Raw genomic sequence first — 25,684 nt, 5'->3', positions numbered from 1 at the left:
AGAAGTGATATTATAGGTGTGGGTAAAATCAGATATTGGTAGGAAGAGATGTAAGGCCTTTTTTACTATAAATCTCCACCTGGTTCTGCCCATCATTCACTTGCATTGTGTGGACCCACAGAGCAGAGATATTCTTTTAAAAATCTTTGTTTGTGTTCAGCAGAAGAAAGAAAGTCATACACATATGGGATGGCATGAGGGTGAGTAAATGATAAATCGTTCACCATTTTTGGGTGAACGATTCCTTTAAGCTTGCAAAAGCACCATGAAAGTATAATTACAAGTCTTCTAAAGCAATTTAATAGGTTTTTTTTTGAGAAACAAACTGAAATCTAAGTCACTATTCACTGATAATCTCAACTCCAGTGAGTTGCGTTAATTTGAGGGCCGTAGCGAATGGAACATTGAGTCAGAATGAAAGAATCTATCAATTTAGACTGGTTTTGTGAGCCAAATCAACAGTAAACAAAACACAAAATACAATTTTATTCAGAAATATTCAGAAACTTCAGACAATTTGTGGACTACTTTATGATGCTTTTAGACCCTTTTATGGGGTTTGACTGCCCCAGTCCCCTTTAGCCAGAATGTTCTTCAATATTCCTTCTTTTTTTATTCCATGGAAGAAAGTAGTTTATGTTGGACAACATGAGGGTGAGGGTAAATTATACCAGTATTTTCATTTTTGGGTGAACTATCCCTGTAAAGAATTTTTTTTTTAAATCAGTCAGCAGAGGAAAATTCAAATGAAATACTGTACGGTGCTGCTTGGCTTAAAGATGTAGCCTCAATCCTTTTTTGACAGACTTGCAATTCTGTAGAAGCTAAATGCGTGAAGTGTGTATGTGTGTGAGTGAGTGTGTGTGTGTCCACTGCCTCTTCACCCCTCTGACTTTGAAACTCAAATGGAAAGGCTCACCCTTACAGAGCTCCTAATTCAAGATTGCAAGTGGGTATTGAGCATGTATATGTGTTGTATATGTAAGTCAGTGTACGAGTATGTGTGTGGGTTCGAGTCAGAGGACCTCTCCAGCCTGATTGCAGGGACCTCTCGTGGGACTTGATGCCTACTTGATAATCACTATGTCTGGGAGTGCTGAGGCCCCCAATAGCCCATCTTAGGCTGGAATGGCCCCCTCTCCCTTACAGCGAGGTGATTAGCATCTCAAGGGCTTCAAGAGAAACCAAGCCATGGAGGTCACAAGAGACCGAGATCTTTGATATGATAAAACTCAACTCAAAGTGTCTTGCAATTCAAGATGCTCTGACTAGAATCTCAAGGAACCACAGTATTGGAAAGAAATCTTGTGACTGTGTACTTTCAGTTTAAAATATTGAATCTTTGGTAAGCAGGCTTTGTAAAGACCACCAAACCAACCAAATTTGGATTGGAGCTTTAAAGGGACATTTCTCCCAAAAATGTAAATGCCATTCCAAACCATTTTGTACTCTATTTTTTCTTTTGTAAAACATAAAATGCATTTAGCAGACTGTTCAAGCTGCCCTTTTCCATATACTGGATCTCATTTGAGTGCAAATGTGTCCACCTGCTTTTTCAGCAATATTGGTCCTAGAAGAATTTCATAAAATCCTTCATAAAAGAGTTTTAAGCCATGAACCAAACCAACCAGATCTGAAGTGAATCACAACATTACAAACTTTGATTTGAAGTAAATTAGTATTTGAAAATCAGACATCAAAAGGTACAAGACTGTGTACTTAATGTCATTAATGAGGAAATGATCTACAATCCCATGAAACATTGCAACTGACAAATATAAACTATTGATTTAAAGTTATTGATTATAAGTATTGAAACAATATATCTACATTTTTGTTTATTGCCAAATATTCCAGTATATACTAATACTGTATATAAGTAGTTTGAGAGTGTAGGTAGACCGACTTGATTTCATTATTTAAAGAATAGTGGGTGGTCCTTTACGGAGCTTTCTTGCTGCAGTTCTCTGATTGGTGGATATTTTAGTTATTTACAACAAAGTCTGTCATTAAATGCATTATATGCTAAATAAACACAATTGATGGTTTGAGCAGAAGCATATACCATAAATTACCAAACTCAAAGCTCAAGAAGTCTGTCTTTAAACATTTGGAGTGGTGGTGGTGGCGTAGTTGGCTAAAGCACATAACTGTTAATCAGAATGTTGTTGGTTCGATCCCCACGGCCACCACCATTGTGTCCTTGAGCAAGGCACTTAACTCCAGGTTGCTCCGGGGGAACTGTCCCTATAATAAGTGCACTGTAAGTCTCTTTGGATAAAAGTGTCTGCCAAATGCGTAAATGTAAGTTATCATTAAAAATGAATTTGCCTGTGGAGAAAATGAATGGGATTTTTTTCTTCCTAAAACAGACTGTTGCACTGTATACCTCAAGATGCAATGTTAATGACAATTGGTCACGAGACAGACAAGAACCAATGATGTTTGATGTCATTGGCGTCAGATTTAAATGTGCAAAAATTATATTTTGAGAGCTACAGCAGAGGGGAAGATTTTCAGCAAAAAAAATAAAAAGAACACATAAACTCTGGTCTTATCCTTACACAAAGATATCCTGAACACATACGACATAGAAAATGAGTCATATGGACCGCTTTTATGGTGCTTTTTAGAGGTCGGCAGACCATGTTTACTTCAGTTGTGTGTGAAAAGGGTAGCTTGGACATTCTGCTAAACATTGCCATTTCTGAGTACATTACAGAATTTTCACAGTTGGGTGAACTATCCTTTTAATATGGGACTGACTGTTACAGAGTGGCTAGTTAACGGCAAACCTCCTCTACAAATCTCAACCTCAATGAAGCTTCAAAGGGCTTAATCTCATCCCAGAATCTCCAGATTAGCCACTGCAGGCCTTGTGACATGACGATGGCCACTTTAAAGAAGAATAAACCTGCCGAGACAGACTCCCATTCATTATGCCATTATGTCCCACGGTGGTCATGGGAAAGACACTGTCCAGTGTCTCCTGAGTCTGTTATTTTTCTTGGGAGGACAGATTTCCTCCTGTGGAAAGGATGGGGAACAGAGCCGCTGTGTTTTTTTATTGCTCCAAGTACTATTTTCAGCATATCTAGGGTGTTATATTCCACAAATATGTTAGTGTGATAAACATTTCATAATGAAAGCATTTCCGTTTGATTCTTTTTGAGTGAAAAAAAAACCCTTAGATAACACTGATAGTATAAGAAATATATTATTTTAGGACACTTTTGGAAACTTAAAGGGATTCTCTAATCGTTTACTCATCTTCATGCCATCCCAGATGTGTATGACTTTCTTTCTTCAGTTGAACACAAACAAAGATTTTTAGAACAATTTCTCAGCTCTGTTGTTCATACAATGCATGTGAATGGTGATCAGACCTTTATAGCTCCAAAAAAAAACACTAAAGGAAACATTAAAGTAATCCATAAGACTAAAAAAAGTTAGTTAAGTGGAGATTTAGAGTAAAAGAAAATAACTTTTGTTCAATTTGACTAGCTTTTGACTAGCTTTTGTTCTATTTCTCACCCACAACTATTATATTGTCACATCATTCTTATGTTTTCCCCCAAGGACTCTTATTTTGAAAGTGTTTTGTAATCATTGTCATCTCTGTTTACCTGGGCTGTGTCTCGTTTGGAAGGCTGCGTCCTCCTGACGGCATCGAGTCTGTCTCGTTTCATAAACGTGAGTAGAACACTTCGAATCTGACCTTCTTTTACGGGAATTCGGAGGATGCAAGAGATGTATCCTTCGTGGGCACTCACAACCCACAATTCTTTGCTTCAACGGAAATGTCTAAAAAAAAAACAACGCCAATTTGCCATTAAATATGATGTTCAAATGCAAGTAATGTTAATTCCTAAGGTGAAGTACCTCAGTAGATGGGTGCAGAGTACATCATATGTATAATTCTATTAATATATAACTAAAATAAGGTATTAGACTAAAAGTACACCTGTAAAATCTATTTCCTTTTCTCTTTACATCATTATAACTCTCCTAAAATGTACCTCATACATTCCCTTTAAAAGGAAATTTGTTACCTTCTCCCTCAAAGCGCTCGTGCTTGTTAAAGAGTGGCGTGCTGTCATAGCAACCATGTTACGTTTACGTTTACGTTTCTGTTCGTCCTACGAAGGTCATCTCGTTTAAATGAGACTTGTTTAAAGGAGGATGCTCGGTATACTACAGCCTTCAAAGGACGCATCCTACCTAGCACGCAGCCTTCGAAACAAGACATAGCTCATGTGTGTATATCTACCCTATTGTTCTTTGTTCCTGTGTCGGTTCTTGATTGTATATAGTGCGTTGTTAGCCAGCATACTTCTGTAGACTTTGTATTACCTTCTTTTTCGAATGTTACCTTCATTGAATCCTCTTCTGTTGTTTACAATTAAAGTTCTGGGTTTGGATCCACATCCGGGGTCTTCCCTTCAAATACCCTAACATAAATCTATTATACTATTATATTAAGGATGCATTTTAAAAGGAAAATTTGTTAGTGTGGACATATCCTAAGACACCCCTAAAATGATCTGAATGTCACTAGATTAGATACAACATATAAAACAAAGCAGTATCTGCAAACAAATGGATGTTGACCTATTCTCAGAACTAACTATGCTTTTTTTAGCCATTTGTGCCATTACTGTTAAGCAACTGGTGTCAAGGTGGTTTTAGTGGATGTATGAAGTCAGTTCCCCTGAAGCAGGTGTTCATTTTAAACAATATATAGATATTGCCTTATCATTTGAAACCTTGTTTTGATATTTGGTTATGTAATGCAAAGACATTCAGACATTTTAAATGTTAAAAGTTAAAAGTTCGCCCACAAATTGTGAATTTAAATTCTTCTTGAATCCTTGAAGTGCCAAAATTTTTTGGCACTACTATGTGCATATACGTTTTGACATTTCCATCTTTAGGTGTTGAACAATAAAAGGAGCTCCAGTGAGCTTCACATAAGGTGGCACAGTGGATCAGTGTTTGTTATGCCACCTGAGAGCACTTTCCCATAATCACTTGCAGCAGCTCTGTGGAGAAAATAAGGGTCTGCCAGTGTTAAGAAGTCATTATCTTTAAAGTTAAACAGAAGAACTTTCCTACCAAGTGTCAGCAGTGAGACAGCACTTGAAAGGAGGTCCCAGAGGGGCCAAACGTATCGCCTATGATCATGAAACGTAACAAACAGGAGATCACATTAGAATTCAGGGAGGCTGGCTGGACGCTTGCGTGAGGTGCTTCCATAAACAGAGAGAAAGAGAGAGAGAGACAGAGGAGATGGCAGACACCCCACATATGCAAATTAGATGCATGACACACTCAGTTTCCACAACAACGGTGCCCAAGGGAGAGCTGCCCTGGTGACAGAGGTTCTGGCATCCAGAAAACCAAGACCTGCGCACAGACAGAGATTCATCCATGCATTCAAAGATCTAGGCTCAAGGAACTTTTTGGAATAAGCACACAGAGTCTACGCTGTATGTTTATAGCAATATATAATGAGTTCATAATGTTGTGAATAATTGTGATGATAGTTATTAAAGCATTATTAATAACTGTGGTGATTTTAGCATTGTTAAGGGGTTCTTAAACATGGTCAAATCCCTGTTATGCTGAGGTTTGAATGGCTTACTGCTATCATTAAATGGCACCAACAGTAGAATTTGCAATGGATGGACACTCTGCAAATGTAGTTGCGAGATATTACTAAGTCATGCAGGGTGTATAGTACCATGGCCCCTACATGTGGTGTGAGTGCATGATGCCACACTTCAGGAATCAAGTGTTCAGTGTTAATGCGTGTGACTGACCACAGTCTGCCATGAGATTGTGATGTCTGTTGTGACGGATGGACAGATGGATCCAATCAGAGGAAAAGCAGCAAGCAGCTGCTGCTGCCCTTCACTGTGGGCGCAGGATGGGTCATGTATGCAAATGTCATAGTACTACTATTGTTAACAAAAAAACAGATTTTTTTAAATAATTTTTGATGTGGCATAATAAAAATAATATGACATAGAAAAACTGGAAACTAGAAAAACCATAACTATAAACTAAAATACTTGGTAATGACTCCAAAACTTATTAAAATACAATTTAAATGGCAACAAATTAATTTAAAGGTGTAATTTAAATGGTTTACTCCTAAAAAGATAATTGTAATTTTGAAACATGTAGATAAAATCATGACCACTTACATGAGATGAGGACTCTTGTCATATCAGTGACCTTATAAAAGCTGTTTTATTCTACATGGGGAGGGGTGCCCTCATGGGAGCTGCCATTTTAGAATTGCACTACCAGCTGAATACTATTATCTTAATCTCAGAAACTGTCTTTTTATTGGACACTTTCATGCTTGGATTAAATTAATCATGGTTGATTGTGAATAGTGAATTTCTACAATGGCATCTGTAACTGAAAACTATTGATTTTGAATGATGCTGCATCCACACCACTAGGTGTCACTGTAAGTCCAAGATGACACGAGCAAAAAGTGCACCTTAGTTTAAGTTTTTGATAGACAATATATGATAATAATAATCTGAAACCCTTACAACCCAACTTTATTAAAATATATTTAAATGATAATCAGTTGACGTATTAAACATAAATATCTAAAAAAAACTAAGCTGGAAAAAATAAATAAACTGCAACTAAAAACTATAGTACTGGCAAAACTAAAGCCAACGGTCACAGTGAAACTACAAATAAATAAATAATGGAATTGATCGAAATAGAAAATAATTGAAAAAATAAATCAATAAATTCTGCACTACAATAACCCCTAGTTGTCAGACAGCGGGGATGACATCACGGGTGGCCGCAGATGCCATGCTCTAGCCGTTGGGCGGGCAGCTGTCTTTCCCTGGCATCAGGTGAGGTTGTGCACAGTTGCACTGGTCACAGCTGTGGTAAAAGCTGGCAAGCAGCATCCCAGGAATGTTGCTGGTCACATTCTATGCTGGCATCTGGTAACTATTACACAAATACGTACGCACACACAGTCCAGAGTGCACAACCGGCCTGCACACATCAGTGACCCTCTATACTTGACCATGTCCATTACTGCGGGATGGAGTCGTGTCTGTGTGCTGGATCCACAGCTGTCAAATGACCACCTCATCACAATATAAAAAAAAATTGAGACAGGAAATAAGAGAATGTCCAGCATAACCGGCCTCCAGTTTTCAAAGACACAAAGCCACATAAACACAAGTGGTTTGGAGTGAGTGTAAACTGCAATCAAAACGGCATTTAAGCAACCACAGACTATTAAGCTGAAACCAGCTTAAACCATCCTTAAATGGTTTGCTGATCTTAGCTGGTCTGCCAGCTTGGACAGGATGGTCTGTTAGAGGGGTTTTGGTGGACACTTTTCAGCTGGTCATGCTGAAAGACGAGCTAGACTAGCTGTAGACCAGCTTGGCCAGGCTGGGAGACCAGTTTAAACCAACTAAGACCATTTAAACCATCTCAGACCAGTTTGAGCTGTATTATTCTGCAGGGGTCCTTTGTGCTTCTATGATTATAGTTTATTGGCATTTGTATTTTTCACAATGGCCTGAGCAACATCCATTACAGGCTAATTTTATCCCCATTCATGGGTACAGATTTTCCCCCTGGACTCACAGGTTAAGTGCTTCTCAAGGGCACTTTTGAGCAAAGTCAGGACTTTGAAAAAAAAAAAAAAAACCTGCAGGCACCTGGTTAAAAGTGTACTTTCCTCACAGAGATGTCCAATGAGCTTCATAGGCGGGGGCTTTTTCAATCAAACCCATCTGCCAGCGCTTAAAATGGTCACACAGAGCCAAGAACTCCATATACATGCATTCATACATCTAAGACAGAAGTTCTATTCAAAATCCAAGTAAGCTACCCCGCTGTCTGGTGTCTATATTGTCAGCTGCCTTCTAGCTGCGTTCACACTGCCAGCGACTTTGTCACTGCAGGTCACCAGTGGGTGGTGGTTACGTCGCTAGTGGGTGTTCCCACTACTGGTTGCCTAATAATGATTATAAATTACATTCACGGATGCCATTCCATTGCTGTTGACAGTGAATCAGTTTTCTTGCCACTAAAAACAAACATTTTGGAGGGAAAAGACTAAATATAAATGGAATCAGTACATAAAATGCTTTATATCAAAGATGTTTATCTGCGGCGAGTCAGCACGGTGAGTACCACCGGCTGGTGCAGGAGCTGCGGCTGGATGAAGTCCGGTTCCAGCAGTACTTCAGGCTTGACAGGACCCAGTTTGATGAGCTGCTGCAGAAGGTGGGTCCCCTGATCTTTCCAATACCGAAGGATCTTAGAGAGAGAGAAGGATCACGTGAGCTCTACCGTCTTCTCTTGTATTGGCTGTTACTCCCGTAAGTCGCTCTTCATTTGAATAAAGTTAAACTTGTCTCAACTTTGTCACGCCGCTGGACACGCCCACATCTGGTCGCCAACGGTCGCAACCGCTCGTATTGCTGGAAATCACCAGCTCTCATTGAAAATGAATGGGATGGGGTCGCTGTCTCGCGCGATGCCGCTGGCAGTGTGTAAGCAGCTTAAGGCAGCACTCTGACTAAAGCTGAACCACAGAAGTGACTGATTTTGCACACTCCACATGGTAGCAACTACATACACCACGCAAATTTAATTTCTAATGGTGGGATACTCAAATAAGCATTAAAGCACACACAAATAATGGGTGAAAATTAGGGCTGGATATTGATACAGCTTTCTTGAAAGTGCATAGCCTATTTACTGTATATTTTGTGACATGTATATTGTTTACATTCATATGCAAAACCATTAGTAAAATGGTACCGTCTCTTTAAGAATACTGGCAGTACAGCGAGCATCTCAGAGACATTTTTAGGTTGAGCACATATTAACGAGAGGAGTTGAATGGCTTCTTTACCACATCGTGTGATTAGAAGAAAATTTTCATTTTTTGTTGTTTTTGATCAACAATTGATTGTAGCCTAAAGACCAGAAAGGGTATTAAAACAGACATTATTCAATGACAAATGAATATCTTGGATCTTGTCTTTAGACACACATTACAAAGTCGAACCAAACCTTTACTCTCAACACGCAGTGAAAGGTTCTCGGTGCTGAAATTCACCGCCACCATACTGCTCAACCACTGCCATCTTGGATTATTTTTTTTCACAGAGCTCATCGCAATCCATTTTGGGATTACCTTCTCTGAAGTATATGTGTTGCAGCCTTAAAATATGTCCAAAATAAGGTATCTTGTTAAGTAGCATATTGTTGCAGCCTAATGTTTGGAACAGCGTTTGTGTCAAGTCTGCCCTTGATACCTCAAAATGCTGTCCAGCTACACAGCTCACATGGTTTTGGAACAAAGTTAGAGTATGCAGATCATGAAAAAATGTGAAGCTTTAATGTAATTATTTAGGGAGGTTTTGGAACTCAGTCAGAGCGAACCGAGATAGAGTATGCAAATGACCAAGCTGATCTTATACTTGTGCCTGGACAAGAGCACTGAAAATATATGGATTCAGAGAGAGGAAGAGAGAGAGACAAAGGCATGAGGCACAGTGCCCGATATAAAAGAGAAGGTGGATGTGACACTAATTTTGTGTGTGTGTGTGTGTGTGTGTGAGCGTGTATTTATCACTTTGTGGGGACCAAATGTCCCCATAAGGATAGTAAAACCCGAAATTTTTGACCTTGTGGGGACATTTTGTCGGTCCCCATGAGGAAAACAGCTTATAAATCATACTAAATTATGTTTTTTGAAAATGTAAAAATGCAGAAAGTTTTCAGTGAGGGTTAGGTTTAGGGGTAGGGTTAGGTTTAGGGGATAGAATATAAAGTTTGTACAGTATAAAAACCATTATGTCTATGGAAAGTCCCCATAAAACATGGAAACACAACGTGTGTGTGTGTGTGTGTGTGTGTGTGTGTGTGTGTGCGTGCGTGCGTGCGTGCGTGCGTGCTTGCACGTGTGTGTGAAAAAGAGTCAAATGAAAAGTGATCCTGTACTGGCACAGGAACAGCATTACCTTAACAGTGAGAACAGCAAATAGCCTATTAAAAACAATTCCTGGTTAAGGAAGATACCATATTCAATTTGACAAACAAAAACACATATTTTGATGCATATTCACAAAACAACACTACTACAAAACATTGAAACATTGACTGTACTTCTATCCCTCACAGCATTGTTTTCAATTAAACAAATGTATCTACCCTGACTCAAGTCCATTGAGCCACATGACACAATCAGAAAATTACCCAGCGACAAGGTAATCAACAATTATTGTGTCACAGATCTACAACTTTCAAGAACAGCACAATTATCAAATGTTGCACTTGGTCTCCTTCTTATTTGTCCCTAGCAAGCGTGACGCTTCATAATGGAGTGACTGACCACGCAACAAACTTCAGATTTGTTCCGTTCTTTGACGCATGCTCTCTAATCACTGCCACCAATCACGACTTCCGTCATTTTCGTAGAGGACCACAAGATGTTGTCAATCATTAATCGTTCTCAATCAGGCAAAATTTCCACAAGGAAAATCACATCCTGTTGCGATCCCCCCGCCAGCCTTTCTTCTTGCTCATTGCTTCCAAATGTTATCTGTAATTACCATTCACTCTGCAAATTAGCTCAAATCAGATCATGCTTCTTAATTAAAGTGACATTTAGGCAGTGGAGGGGGTACATGTGTGGCTGCGCTAACATGCTAATTAGCCACGCTAACGTGCTAAATGATAAGTGACCTGCAGCCCTCCACCAGCATTAAGCTTCTTCAAGGGAGATATTCTTGCCACATCGAAACACATTGCAACATGCAGATTGGATCTACAGAGGCAGGGAGGTGGACATCACATTAACGCAGCTGGTTGGTTATTTGCGAGCACCTTAAGTGGTAGTCACCATGTGTGCTGTAGTCTCAGGGTTGCCGCCAGGCCAAAAAAGATATGCCACATGCAATGAAGTCAGTTGCCACAGATATGTACAGCTCTGAATCAGATGTACTCTAAGGACAGAGCGGAAAACAGCTTGCAAGCATATGGTCTCGCCTGATGCATATTTTCATCTTACTTTATTAGCTGTTGTCTCCAATTTAGAGACAATCAAGCCAAGGCATGAGGACAGGGATTTCAGGTGATATCAGGAAAGCCGGCATATCTATGTAATTTAATGTTACTTCCCAACACCCCTAGAATATCTTGGGACTGTAACATTATTGGGGGCTTGTCCGGGATCTCTAATGTACCCATCCAGAGACATTAAAAAGTATTTTTATGCTGGCAACAAATTTACATTGTTTTGCTGGCTTAGCTGTGTTTGTTCTTAGTTACTTGCAGTGAAAGGACTTGTTCTTAGTAAGCATGGCCTTGTCTGATTTACAGGCGTTTATTAGTAATCCATTGTTAGAACAGTTCGACAAGTGCAGAAAGGATGATTTGTTGCTAATTGCTGACCATTATCAAATTCCTGTTTTGAGGCAAGCTCTTAAGAAACTATTAAGAGTATTATTTTAGAAAGGTTGGTGGAGTAAAATGTTCATGTGTTGCCTGAAACAGACGGAGGTCAGGTGGGCCTGCTTGGTGCTGGTGAGCAGCCTTCCAGTGTTAGCATACCGGATGAGGTGGAGTGTAAGACTAGTGCTAAGGTTGAGTCAGAGTCCGAGGCTAAAACTGTCTTGCCACCCTTCGATTCATTTTCTCCTGTCTCAACCTGGTATAAGGATGGGGCACGACTGAAAGTTTGCCTGGCCTGTGTTCAAATGGAGGTGCCAGAAAAGGCACAAGCGAGTCGGCCGAGTTGGACCTGTTCTCAAAATCCACAGGCTGAGAAGCAAGTCAAGTTACGAAAGCTCAAGCTAGAGGCAATGAATGTTGCCTGTTCTACTGCAAAGCTATGCCCCGCTGTTGTCGCTACTGTTGCTCCGGTGGTTAAGCCACCATCCTCCATCTTTTATGTTACTGTCCACTTTGTGGAAAATGGCTTGTTGATGCACTAATGTTTAAATACTGCTACGTATGTTGATGGAACGTGGTATATCAGATCATATCAGTCATTCCCTCTGCTTACCATCAGAATGTACTGTGTTTAGCGCATGATCATGTGTTGTCGGGTCATCTAGGTATCACAAAAACAAATAATAGGCTACTTAGACATTTCTTTTGGCCTGGGTTAAAGAAAGATGTTGCTCAGTTTTGCCACACATGTCATATCTGCCAGTATATGGGAAAGCCAAGGCAGGTGATTACACCTGCTCCACTCTCTCCCATTCCGGTTATTGGAGAGCCATTTGAGCATGTCATTGTCGACTGTGTTGGGCCATTAACTAAAAAAAACGGGTTTTGCTGACGGTAATGTGTACTGCTATCCAGTTCCCTGAATCAGTCCCACTTCACAAAATTATAGTTCCTTTAATTACCGGTTATTGGTTGGGTTTGGTTGCAATTATTGGTTAAATTTTTCTCTAAATTTGGACTGCCGAACATTGTACAAACAGATCAGTGCACCAATATTCTATCTAAGCTCTTCACACAAGTTCTCAAGTCTCTTGCCATAACCCATCCTGAGAGTCAGGGCGCACTTGAACGCTTTCATCAGACGTTAAAGTCTATGGTAAATAGGTACTGAATGGATACAGGTAAAGCATGGGATGAAGGTGTTACGCTAGTTTTGTTTGCAATAGATGAGACCATTCAAGAGTCTCTCGGGTTCAGTCCAGCTGAGCTCGTTTTTGTTCACACTGTTGACCACTAAATGTCCTCAAAGAACAAATTTTGGCAGTTGACTCGAGTCCCAAGATTAATGTGATCCATTAATCCATGAGCTACGTCAGCTGGTTCCGAGAGTGTTTGCACAACGCTTGCTCCTCGCAAAAAAAATCGCTTGCTGCTGCGCAAGGAAGCATGAAGTGCCAGTATGACGTGAATTCTGTCTCTCGCTCTTTTCGGCCTGGTGACCAAGTGCTTGTACTGCTTTGTTTGTTTACTGACTTTATTTATTAATTTCTCTCTGTCTCTCTCTCTCTCTCTCTCTCTCTCTCTCTCTGTTGTACAAACGTATATGTTTGTTCTTGTGGGTGGGGGGTTTTACGCTCCTGTGTGTGTCTATATGAGGTGTGTGTGTGTATGTGTTGTACAGCACTGTTCCCTCTGATGACATAATCTCCTCCACCAGTTGCCATAGACGGCAACTTTAAAACCCCACCAGAACCCATTTGTGCGAGCTCCGGCTGTGTTACTGTACTCTATCAGTTTGTTGTTGCAAAGAAATCAATCCATTCATTTTTGTTTGATATTGTACAATCTCTGTCCTGTTTTTCTTATCCCTTTTCGTTGTTATTTGTTACTTGGTTATATAGTTTCGTCATTTTCGCTAAATTTCTTACATTGATGAAAGTGGACAGGTAAAATGGTCACGTGATGTACAATGTGCACACATGCATGTTTTTGCAACTGTTTAGACACATTAGGTTAGGAGTGAGTGCCACACACTGTACGTTTGGCTAGAAAGAGTGGTTTAGGTAAGGCATCTCGGACGCTGAAGATCTTTTCTTTAACTTGTATGTTTTCTAGTCAGTTTAGAGGGTTTACGTATAGCTAGAGAGTGTTTTGTTTTGTTTATTACAGTTGTTTGCCCCCCCCCTTTGCACACAGTAAAATAAACCACTTGAGTATTGCAGTGCATTATCCCTTGTCTATTGTCATCTGTTGTCTGGCACATAATTGTTTTTAATTACATTTAATGTTACTCCCCAACACTCTTAGAATATCTTGGGGTTGTAACAACAGCAAATAGGATTCATGCAAAATTGCTGTACTTGCTTAATGAACAGTCACTTAAAATACTGAAAACAGACAGAAGGCAGAACAACTTCAAAGAATCCGAATTCTTTTCAAACAATGCCGATAATCTCAAAATGGCCAAATAATATATCGGCCAACTATTGCCTGGACAATATATCTGTTTATCATTACTTCTGATATGATCATTTGTATTTTATTTTCACACACCACAGCCAAACAAAATCTTGAAAGCTGTCAAGCATGCATAAATGAAACCTGAAGTGTAAAAAAAAATTAGTTGAGAAAGAACGATAAAAAATTGAGACTGACGATGACAACTTGAATACATCATAACAACTGAACAAAACAATCTTGCATGCTGAAGCCTAACAGCCAGCCATGGGTCTTTGCTTCACAAACAACATTAACACGCACACATATACTCGTCCAGCTGTCTGCAGCCACTAAGATTTAGACCCCTGATTATATATTCATACAGATGAATCAATAAGGCCTCACAGCACAACCAGAAGACTGGAGGAATTACAATGAGCCAGCATCAATAGACAACAGCTTTACATTTCATTAGGGCCAGGCCCACACTTTAGCACTAAATGAATAGCAATAAAACAGCACTGCCTGGACCAATACACATCCAAGTCCCAGAGCTGGTCCACCTTGCATAACTCATCCCATGAGAGCACAGAGAGAGCTTGGCAAAAGCTCTGTAAAACAACCAGCCTGGATGAGTTCAGAGAGAAGATTGCCGAGTAGGGGATGGGGTGATACAGCAGGAAAAATGGGCAGGCAAAGCTAAAAATAAATTTCTACCATTTAGATTGTAAAATTGATCAATATATTTATTATTGAGCAGTACTATTATTATTATTCATTATAAATATATTTGTTATTGCTATTATTTTTATTATTATTTAAAATATATATATATATATATATATATATATATATATATATATATACGGTAAATCTCTAGTTGCCCTCTGAAATTTAGTAAGGGAGACACACATGATTGTTTCTAAATTAACTGACATATGCTTAAGCATTCTATCACTGTGCCTTTGACTATGCTGCTAACACACTGTATGTGCATACACCTTCTAGCTTGTACCTTATTAAGAACCTTAACACACACACTCTATTTGCACATGGGCCATTGATTTCTGTCTAATGACAAAGGCAGTGCTGTCCAGCTCATTGCCTGAAACAGGAAGGGAAATGTGATTTCTTCTCAGAGGAGAAATGTGATTCCAATAATGGGATATCGCTTGAAATCCATTGATCTCCCCTCATCACTCCCACCCAATCTCCCAGCATACAACCTATTGTATATCCGGCCAGTGGTTTAAACGTCAAGGCAGGGGTCATATACAGGGACTATGAGAAAGGGTTACTGCATAATTCAGCACGTGTAGACATTTTGTGTGGGTGTGAATTTGAATGTAGTCAGAAACATTCCTTTTCAAGAATTTGAACGTGAGCCTCTGTCTGACACGAGAAAGGATTGCAATGCACTCTTACAAATGCCCTTATAGAAAAGTACTGTGGTGGTACCATGGATCAGCAATGGTAGCTATCAGATAATATCAAGATACTAATTGATTACCATACTCATAATCATATAAAATGATACTATGAAATACTTCAAAAACACCATGTTATTCAAAACAAGCCCAAAAGATGATATTTCCATGGTATATTTTTATGGTTGTCCCATGGTGACTTTTTAAAATGTCTGAACTGAAATAAGCAAATACAATCGTATCCCAATGAAAACACATGCAAAGCTGTACCATGCGACTCACCTTCTTCATCTTGCCACTACGAGTGCCAGTAAAGGCTACGGTTTGCCCACGATAGTCGTATGCTGTCACGGAGGTCATTCCATCATCTTTGTCCAGAAATAGAGGAATCCCCTCAATAGTGGTAGTGCCCCCTAGAGGCTGGTTAAAGTCCTGGCCGCAAAAGTTGTCATCTATTTGCAAAGGCTGAGAAGAAAGGGAGAAGAAGAAAATACAAGTTCAAGAAGTAGTTAGTGAGTGGGAGAGTTTCATTATGATGGCAGCAGAATGGCATTTTCACTCGTCTTAGTCTTCTGCAATAACAGTCCATTCCTCAATATTCCTCTGGCTCATTAAAGGCCATATACTGCATTTTCTGTGCTAATGAATCAGCCACACTCAAACAGGCTCACCCTCATGCAGATATATTGCAAGATGAGTCCCAGTGCTTCTGCTGGTGGAGGAATGGTCTGAAAATATAGAGTACCTGAGGGAAAATCATTCTCAACTAATCCTTTGTTTAAAAATATTGCTAACGTAGACTCAGCAACACCAAATGTCACACAAACATGCACATAATGCCTCACATTTCAAAACACATTCAATGCCTTATGAACATACAATCCCTAATCGTCCCACACAAAGTGCAAAGAGTCCTGAGAGACATCCTCCATGCTCTGGCCAACAGACTGGGCTCATTAGCAGAGACAAAAGTGGTTATGACCCCCACTGCCCCACTATTCTGCTCCAATAGTGCCCCTCATTCCTCACACAGCCAGGGATGCCAAAGCTGCCAAGGATGACCCGTTCCAGGCAGCAGGAAGGATACTCAGCCTTGTAGCATTGCAGTATAGAGTTGTGCCCTATAACACAAGAGAGCTGTCCTTCCCTATACCCCTGGGGGCTCTTCCAGGTTTGCATCCCGAAATAGAATGAGCAGAAGGGGATTGGATAAATAGAAAATGAAGGTTAAAGACCATATAGGTTATACCAGTCATTGTGTGCCAGGTTGCAGTACTATAATTACAGTAGGTATGTACTTAGGTAGGGTGTGCTTTTAGTGCAGGGAAAATCTTTGGGGAGAAAATGTTTGTTGCTCACCGTTTGCAGTTATTGCCGCTAGGTGTTATTTCAGTTAGATGAGGTAACATTATCTATGATGGCAGAGTTAATGATGCTGGTAATGCCATTTAATGTAAGCCAACCAATGATGCTGGAAATACCACACACACTAGCTTAAAAAGTGCTGAAATAGACAAGGTTGTGGGGACAATCTACAGCTAATGGCATGTACAGAATGAATTAATTCAACCTGGTGAATGGCAGTGCCCCCTGTACGTTCATTTAGACGCCATTGGGGAAATCCTACGTAGGTAAACAGGTTTCCCAATAAATTGAAATGCATTTAAACAAATTGTCAACCAAGCAATGACGAATGCTGCAGGAATGTATCCCTCCCACCTTCTACTCTGCATCCTGAACTACGAAAATAACTGTGAAGCCACCCATGGCCAGTGACCTCAACCGTTAATGATGCATATCTATCAGAGGTTCTCCAGTTCTGGCGCCTTCTGCTTCTTGCTAATTTCTTCCTTTCTTTTCTTTTGTCTTTAAATTACAGTCTCATTTTGGTGAAAAAAGGAGACGGAACATTGCAATTGAGGCTAAACAGGGCTGCAAAGTGGACTAGCTACACAAGGGAGGAGTGTTTCCAGGATAAATGTTTTCAATAGTAGTGGAAGGGAGTTGGTGTTAAAGGGTGTGCTGACCCAAGAAGGAATCTCATCACTCCTTCCCACAAGTCTCTTGATTCAAAATAGGGTTAACATGTTTTTAAGCCAAGCACTGTGCTACCACAGCTTCTTGGGACTGTCATCTTTAATATTTTAAGAATGTGAAGGGGAAGACAGCTGAGATCGAAAGGGGTTGAAAACGCTTCTGACAGGCTTGACAGTAAGGAGATGCATGAGAATCAGGGCTGTCATCAAGGGTGGCAACCAGAAATGTTGGCCGGTGCCCAGTGATGTAAGGCCCTCTGTGGTAGAGCCTTTTCAATGAGCATGAGGAAGGACAGGACCCAACCTTAAAAAGCAGCCCCAGGCCTCTTGAATTTTAAGAAAATTTAAATTAAACTGACAAAACTGACAATTCAAAATGAGGGTAAGAAACTGGACAGAACTTTCGTTTTTGGGTGAACTATCCCATTAAGCAACGACTCTCTTCTAAATTCTAAGCCAAACAGAATAAACATCAAAACTCAAACTTAAGACAAGGAGGCTGCTATGGAAATGTAACATCTGATAAACACATGGACCTCTTATGTCGAGCCAAGCTATGATCCACATTTCTGCGTAATTCCTGGTTGATTCTGCTTTGCTGATAAATAAGCACAAATCTTAATGTGTCCTGATTTCAAGTGACCAAATGCAGAACATCATGGATCAGTGGGAAAATAATAATGTGTCGGATGCTAGCTTGCCTCTGCTTACACACACCTCTGAGAGTAGAAGTAATCCTGATGTCTTATCGTTATACCATCTAATCAGTCTTGAGCACCCGCGATCCTTCTGTCTCTTCTATCACGCCATCTCTCTGTTTTTCCTGCCTCTCACTCCATCCGTCCAATGATAGCCATTGGGATCAATCAGGGAGGCAGGGCTTAACAGAGGGGAATGCAATAGACAAAGACAAGTCTCAAAGGGTTAATTTGGCAGCGTGTCTTAGCGACGCAGCAGGCCTGATGCAGAGAGACAGAGCCCTGACAGACAAGGTTTCTAGAGAAGATACACAGGAGAGAAAGGCCTAAAACTACATAATGATGTTTATAAATCGGATAGGATCTTGATGCTAATTGGCCAATACAGAGCTCCAGCCATGCTAGAACACACAATATAGTTAGATGTGATGTGAAACACCTGTTCACCTAGCTACAATGTATATCACCCCTAGAATCCAACTATTAATGGGATAGTTCACCCAAAAATGAAAGAACAGTCATTATTTAGTTTATATTAAGAATATGCCAGGTTGTATTAAACATTCATCCTTATTTGTGTATATACTTAGGTATGTACTAGGACAGGCATGCATGTGTTCATGTGTTTGTGTATGTGCATATGGTTGTTTCCCTTAAATGTGTCGATATGTGTGTGTGTGTATTTGTGTGCTTGTCCTTAAATGTGTTTGTAGATCGTGGTGCACATAAATAAAGATAAAGAGGGGCTGCCAAAAGCTTTGGTTGCATGGCCTAAGAGAACGAGAGCGAGAGGGAGAGAGGTGAGTGGAGGGTTGGCAGGCTGCCAGTCTACAGTTTTGATTAGTGATGGCAGAGATGCTACATCTCAGCCACTTGCCCTTTGTTGTCTCCAAACAGCCAATGGAGGCTCTCTAATTGGGTCTTAATGGTGCACGCTCTAAAGCAAGCCAGGATTCAGGCACTCTCTGCCATTCTCTCCCTTTCTCTCTCTCTCTCTCTCTCTCTCTCTCTCTGGCATTAACAGCATTAGACAGGTGAACATCATAGATTCCCACAGCATCTGAGGCTTATCTAAAAATACACGTCATATTATCATGGCCATCATGTTGTTAAGCTTTATATAATGGTGTTATTTCTAAAGTTGATTCCAATAAGCAATCCTATTGAACCTCCATTCTAAGTCCTTTAGTAGGACTTAATGTCTTTTTGAAGGTTAATAACCCTGTCATTTGATTATAGAATATGATATGACGTTCCTGTAGGTTAACTGGTAGAGCTTGATGCTAAATGTATCGTGGATAGATGCTAACTTTCACTTTGAAACTCTTGAGTAAGCACTAATACGCTATGAAGGATAGGGTTAGGATCAGGGAATGAACTGAAAATCCCGTTGCTGTGGGACTCAGTGTAAGGAGCCGTTCAGACCGAACCCATTTTTATGCTAAAAACTAGATAAGCAACCCATTTTACAACACGGATGGATGCAAAAACACATCGTGTGAACGCCAAACAGGTTCATAAAAACATAAGGGTGAGTAAATGATGACAGAAATTTCATTTTTGAGTTTCAACTTTACCTTTAATGCAGACAGAGCCATAATACACTTCAACTGCAATGTCTATTTTGCCCTTTGGTTTTAGAAGGGTCCTGTTATTCAGGTCTTGTACCATGTGGTGCGGCTGTAAGGCAGAGTGATAAATCAGTCTACTCTTTCACCTTTTATCACCTCTTGGACTCCCTCTCCCTGCCTCCGTTCCTCTCTCAGTCTATCTTTCCTTCTCTCTCTCACTACATCCCATCCTCTGGCACTTAAAACGACACTTGTGATCTTTAAAGTTTGGCTTTATAACATCTTGCATGAGACTCTGTAGTGTAGAGAGCACAGGTGTTCACTGCGTGGAGGCAATGGAGAATATAACAGAAAACAGAGAGGAAATGTGCACCGTTGATCTGGGCTGATTTTAAATGTTGTTGCATTAAATGTGTATATTAAAATACCTCTTTAAGTGCTGATCTTAAAACTGTGATTAAAGGGAAAGGTTATAGAATGAGTTGAGAGAAATAAATGGAAAAAGATTGAATAAGTCAGTCAGTAGTATGCCTGGTGTAACCCTGCATAGCCAGACTATTGAATACTGGCTTAAAGTCTGGTCAACATTGCAGCTTTCTCTAAACAAGAACTGCTTACTTAGACAGGAATAGACTGATTGTAACCTGATTTGCAAAAGTTTGGAATAATGTACAGATTTTGCTGTTTTGGATATTGGTACTTTAATTCACCAAAGTGTCATTCAAATGATCACAAAGTATAGTTAGGACAATACTGATGTAAAAAACAGCGCCATCACTGTGCTGCTAATTTGGTACTAGAAAATCACTTGCCATTATATCAAACACAGTTGAAAGCTATTTGGTTCATTAAATGTAGCTTATCATTGTATTTGAGTTGCAACAGTATGCAATAGACTGGCATGTCTTTAGGTCAATATTAGGTCAAAAATGGAACAGCTTTCTCTAGAAACTTGTCAGTCAATCAGCGTTTTGAGGAATGAAGGCTATACTTGAAATCGCCAAAAAATAAATAAAATGAAGATTTCATAGAAAGGTATACACTACAGTCTTCAAAGACAAAGGACAACTGGCTCTAACAAGGACAGAAAGAGATGTGGAAGGCCAGATGTACAACTAAACAAGAGGATAAGTACATCAGAGTCTCTAGTTTGAGAAATAGATGCTTCACGTGTCCTCAGCTGACAGCTTCATTGAATTCTACCCGCTCAACACCAGTTTCATATACTGAGAAGACTCAGGAGTGCAGACCTTAAGTTAGAGGTTAGAGTGGGCAAAGAAAAACAGACATTGGACTACAGATTTTTGAAAAACAGTGTCATGGATCTTAACCCCATTGAGCTTTTGTGGGATCAGCTAGACTGTAAGGTGTGTGAGAAGTGCCCGACAAGACAAGTGCCACATCTATGGCAAGTGCTACAGGAAGTGTGGGATGAAATGTCACATAAGTATCTGGACAAACTGACAGCTAGAATGCCAAGGATCTGCAAAGCTGTCATTGCTGCACATGGAGGATTTTTTGATGAGAACTCTTTGAAGTAGTTTAAGTTTTAGTTTAAAAAAAATCAAATTGTAATAGTAATTTGTCACGTTATTAATGTCCTGACTATACATTGTGATCAGTTGACTGCCACTTTGGTGAATAAAAGTACAGCCAATGAAATTTGAACTGGCCATTTTAGCAAGCTCAAGCCATTTTCATTAATGAGACAATAAATGCTCCATGGGCATGTGTAATTTTATGCTGTGTATAATAACAAAGAGCAAACTGAAGGAAGCAAGTGCAAAATTTCAAGAAACTTAGCTCAGCACATGTGCTAATGTGTTATGAGTGCTTCTATTGCCCTATGTGTGCTTGTGTCATGTAACCAGCAGCAGGCTAAAGCTGTGGGACAGATGTTTATATCGACTCTCCAATGACCTGACACTGCACACGCACCCCAGACACAGCCTGTCCACACTCACACGTACACATTCCTCATACCAGATACACACAACACAAACACATTTCCAAGCAGCGCACAGAGGCCTGATTATTAGGCTGCCCATGACCTGTGCTCGGCCCCATGGCATCTGGCACAGACCACAACACACATGCACAGAACTCTCTCTTATGTTCTCACACATGATTTTGAACTATTTAAATTGTAAAGTATTAAATGCATCATGGTAGTTTTGTTTTACAGCCTTAAATGTATGCAGACTTTAATAAAAACCCTAAACATAAGACAAATAAATCACTATATCCAGACAGGATGGGTTTCATTAATGTATTACAATTAGGGATGTGCGAGACTAGTCGATTGGTCGACAAAACGGTTCTGATGCTGTTAGTCAACACTGGAATTACTAGTCGGTTAATATTTTGAGCATATCTGGATATCTGGAGCAGATACAAAGTTTAATATCACCTCAGGCTGCACGTGCTTCTTCCCTCTCTCTCTCCAGCATGCAAACTCAACAAAGTAGCTATAACATCAATTTGTTGGTGGTGGTGCTGGAAGTGGATTTCTGAAACGTTGGCTTGAAAGTCGGATGTTTTCACATTTGAGTCTTCTTTACATCTGTGCATGCTTGTACGTTATTTTTCCGCTGTGCAGGGTTTTTCAAGCGCAGGATAGCCGCCTCAGGTGAGTCAAGTCATGTCTTTCACCGGACCATGTTGACGTGTTAATTTTGCTCATCAAAAAATGTATGCTTTTGCGTACGTAGCCTATAAAATAAATGATCTACGCTATGAATACCATTTTTATAATCTACAGGTTAAGAAGGCTGTTTTAAACGAGGTGCCGACTGCTTTACGGGTTAAACTATCTTTTTTTATGCCAAGTCAAGTCAAGTGGTTTTTATTGTCATTCAACCATATACAGTTAGTACAGTACACAGTGAAACGAGACAATGTTCCTCCAGGACCATGGTGCTACATAAAAGCAACATTGGACAAACACAGAACCACATGAGACTACACAGACTAAATAACATACCTATATAAAGTGCACGTGGAAACGTGTGCAAAAAGTACGGGACAGTACAATAAATTACTAACAATTAACAGGACAATAGACACAGTAAGACACAGTACAGCGCCGACCAGCACACAGTAGTGCAAAAAGATGACAGTTTCTAAAAATGCCAAATGTAAACATAACATACTATGAGATAGTGTTCTATGCACATAGCAGTTATTGAGGTGCAACTCAGGACATGTGTGTGTGTGTCAGTCCAGTCTCTGAGTATTGAGGAGTCTGATGGCTTGGGGGAAGAAGCTGTTACACAGTCTGGCCATAAGGGCCCGAATCCTTCGGTACCTCTTGCCAGACGGCAGGACGGTGAAGAGTTTGTGGGGTCATCCACAATGCTGGTTACTTTGTGGATGCAGTGTTTTTTTTGTAAATGTCTATGATGGAGGGAAGAGAGACCCCGATGATCTTGTCAGCCATCCTCACTAACCTCTGCAGGGCTTTGCGGTCCGAAACGCTGCAAGTCCCAAACCAGGCAGTGATGCAGCTGCTCGTCATGTTTAGGATACATTAGGTGTATTGTAGGCTACATCACAGGCCTATTTTATATAGCTATCTTTTTTTACATTGTAACTGTTAATAGTTAACATTCCTTACTGACCAGCTGTCATATTAGAGCAATGGCTAATGCACGACGTGCAACTTTTTAGTGCATTTTTTTCTCTCGTAGATTTGGCTTAGTCTACTAGTAAATTATTTTCAACAATGTCCTGACTGTTGTAATATGTTAAATATCTTTTAATTGGTGAATTCCATTTAGAACAGGCTATTAGGGTTGTTCTATTGGTCCTGCACTATTCATTCAATTGTTATTAATAAATAAACTAAAATGTGAATGCGTGTCATGTTCTATATGTAACGTATAATGATCATAATGCAAGGCGAGCATGACGCAGATTATTGCCCCTTTCCAGTGGAATTTAGCGTTGGATTTGGAATAGATTAAGGACTTTTTTGGAATATATTTTTTTTTTTTTGAAGGTTGGTTTCTTTTTAGACTAGTTGACTCTAAATGTTTCATTTAAACATCAATGAAATTAGTCGTTCCACACACCCCTAATTACAATATTGAAAATCTAATGACAATCATCATTGAGAATAATGAAAATTACAAACTAAAAAAAGTTCAAACATCCATGGAAATAACTAGGAGAACTGGGAGAGAAATATGCATCATTGTCATTAAAATAATGTCACAATGCAAAAAATGATGGATCTTATTGATCCTAAAAATATGCTTCACTGTCTTAATGCAAAATAAAGTATATTTTCACACTGTATCACAGCAATAATAGAGTAAAACAATTACAAAATGATTTCTAAAATCTAAAATAGATCATACAGAACTGCAAATTAATCAAAAGGAAAAACTGTGTGGATAACAGAAAAGGAAGCTATTGAAGTAAAATTATACATTTCAGTAATACTTTTCCATCCGTTTATTTACAATATTTTGTCTTTGGTCCTGTTGATTTTTATGGCCTGGGCATTTTCTTCATGAGATTCACCCAGTTTGTCATATATTTAGGGGAACATTCCCCATTTTGTGCCGATTTGAGAGTGGTAAGCTCTACTCCTCCACATGCGGTTCAGATTAGAATAACGGAACAAAGGTCTGGCACAGCATCCCGAAGTCTGTACTGTCTCTCATGAGAAACAACCTGATGAGGCTGCATGATTTGCATCCTTGTACCACAGATCACACGTATGTTTGGCACGCTCAGATGTCAGGCCTTTCAGAGCTTCCATTGAAAGCAGCTGCTCTTAGTCTTAGTGTATGTACTGGCTAGGAAATGCAATTTAGGGCAATTTCTCAACATTACTGAGTCACTTCCTGCCTGATCGTTCCCCCTTACGATTCCAGTGAACCTAAACCTGTGCTAAAACACACATGAGCTTACACACAATGTGAGTGAGTCAAAGTGGTTATGTACATCTATGTGCGTGTGTGTGCGTGTGTGTGCGTGTGTGTGTGTGCGTGTGTGTGTGTGTGCAAGTGTGATTATGTGAGCTATCAGAGTTTGTCTGAGGGTTGTTAACGTTTAAGCATAAAAAACATCAAGAACAAAAGCAAGCATCTGCTAGATGACCAGAAAGCATCTGCTAAATGACTTAATACAAATAACAAGACATGAAGAATGTTAGGCCTACTGCTTTATTTCATATACCAACCAAGAAAAGTATGTGATAACTGAATGTTTTGTTTATCACCCTGTTTTGTCATTTTTTTATTCTAAGCTAAAAAAAACTCTCAAATAGTGTGAAAGAAAAAACAAATCTAGGAAGGACACTTTTTTTCTAAATGCCACATCATTATTTTTTTTATAATTTTTTTGTTTACCAAACATGTTTAGTACACTAAAACCTACAATATACTGTATTATAAATTATACTGTATATTTGAGTAGCCTATGTATTGATTTTAATCATGACATCAACTCAATTGCTCTCCATCGTCTTAAACATTCTTAGTGTGGGGCGGCTGTGGCTCAGGTGGTAGAGCGGGTCGGCTGCCAATCGCAGGGTTGGTGGTTCGATTCCTGGCCCACATGACTCCACATGCCGAAGTGTCCTTGGGCAAGACACTGAACCCCAAGTTGCTCCCAATGGTAGGCTAGCACCTTGCATGGCAGCTCTGCCGCCATTGGAGTATGAGTGTGAGTGTGAATGTGTGTGTGATTGAGTGATTGGGTGAAAGGGACACAGTGTAATGTGCTTATATATATATTACATTTTTAAGCAAATTTTTCAAATGTAACATTTATAAGTGCATTGGGGAAAAGGGTAAATACTTTATTAAAACATAAATAAGTGTGCAGATAACTGAATAAGAAGCTATTCAACTAACCGAAATGTATTCCATAGTTATTTGGGCACATTTTAAAGTTACATCATTTATGTGTGTGCCTTTGCCCTCTATTTGCACTGATATATAAGATCATGAAGCCGATCTGAGGCTTTTAACATTGTTGTCCCAGCAAAAGCATCAGATTATAATCTACATAATCTAAAATTAAGCATCCCA

General features: G+C 39.6%; 1 protein-coding gene across 1 annotated transcript in view; it reads right to left on the bottom strand.

The window, feature by feature from the left end:
* Positions 1 to 25,684, bottom strand: part of LOC127629282 (plexin-A1-like) — a 267,994-nt gene that overhangs the window by 189,767 nt on the left and 52,543 nt on the right. The window contains exon 3 of the mRNA XM_052106444.1: positions 15,618 to 15,800. Coding sequence (XP_051962404.1) covers positions 15,618 to 15,800 — 183 coding nt within the window. The remainder of the gene's footprint in view (positions 1 to 15,617; positions 15,801 to 25,684) is intronic.

This window comes from Xyrauchen texanus, chromosome 35 (assembly GCF_025860055.1).
Source record: "Xyrauchen texanus isolate HMW12.3.18 chromosome 35, RBS_HiC_50CHRs, whole genome shotgun sequence".
NCBI classification, from domain to species: Eukaryota; Metazoa; Chordata; class Actinopteri; order Cypriniformes; family Catostomidae; genus Xyrauchen; species Xyrauchen texanus.
This window is presented reverse-complemented; position numbering and strand designations above follow the sequence as displayed.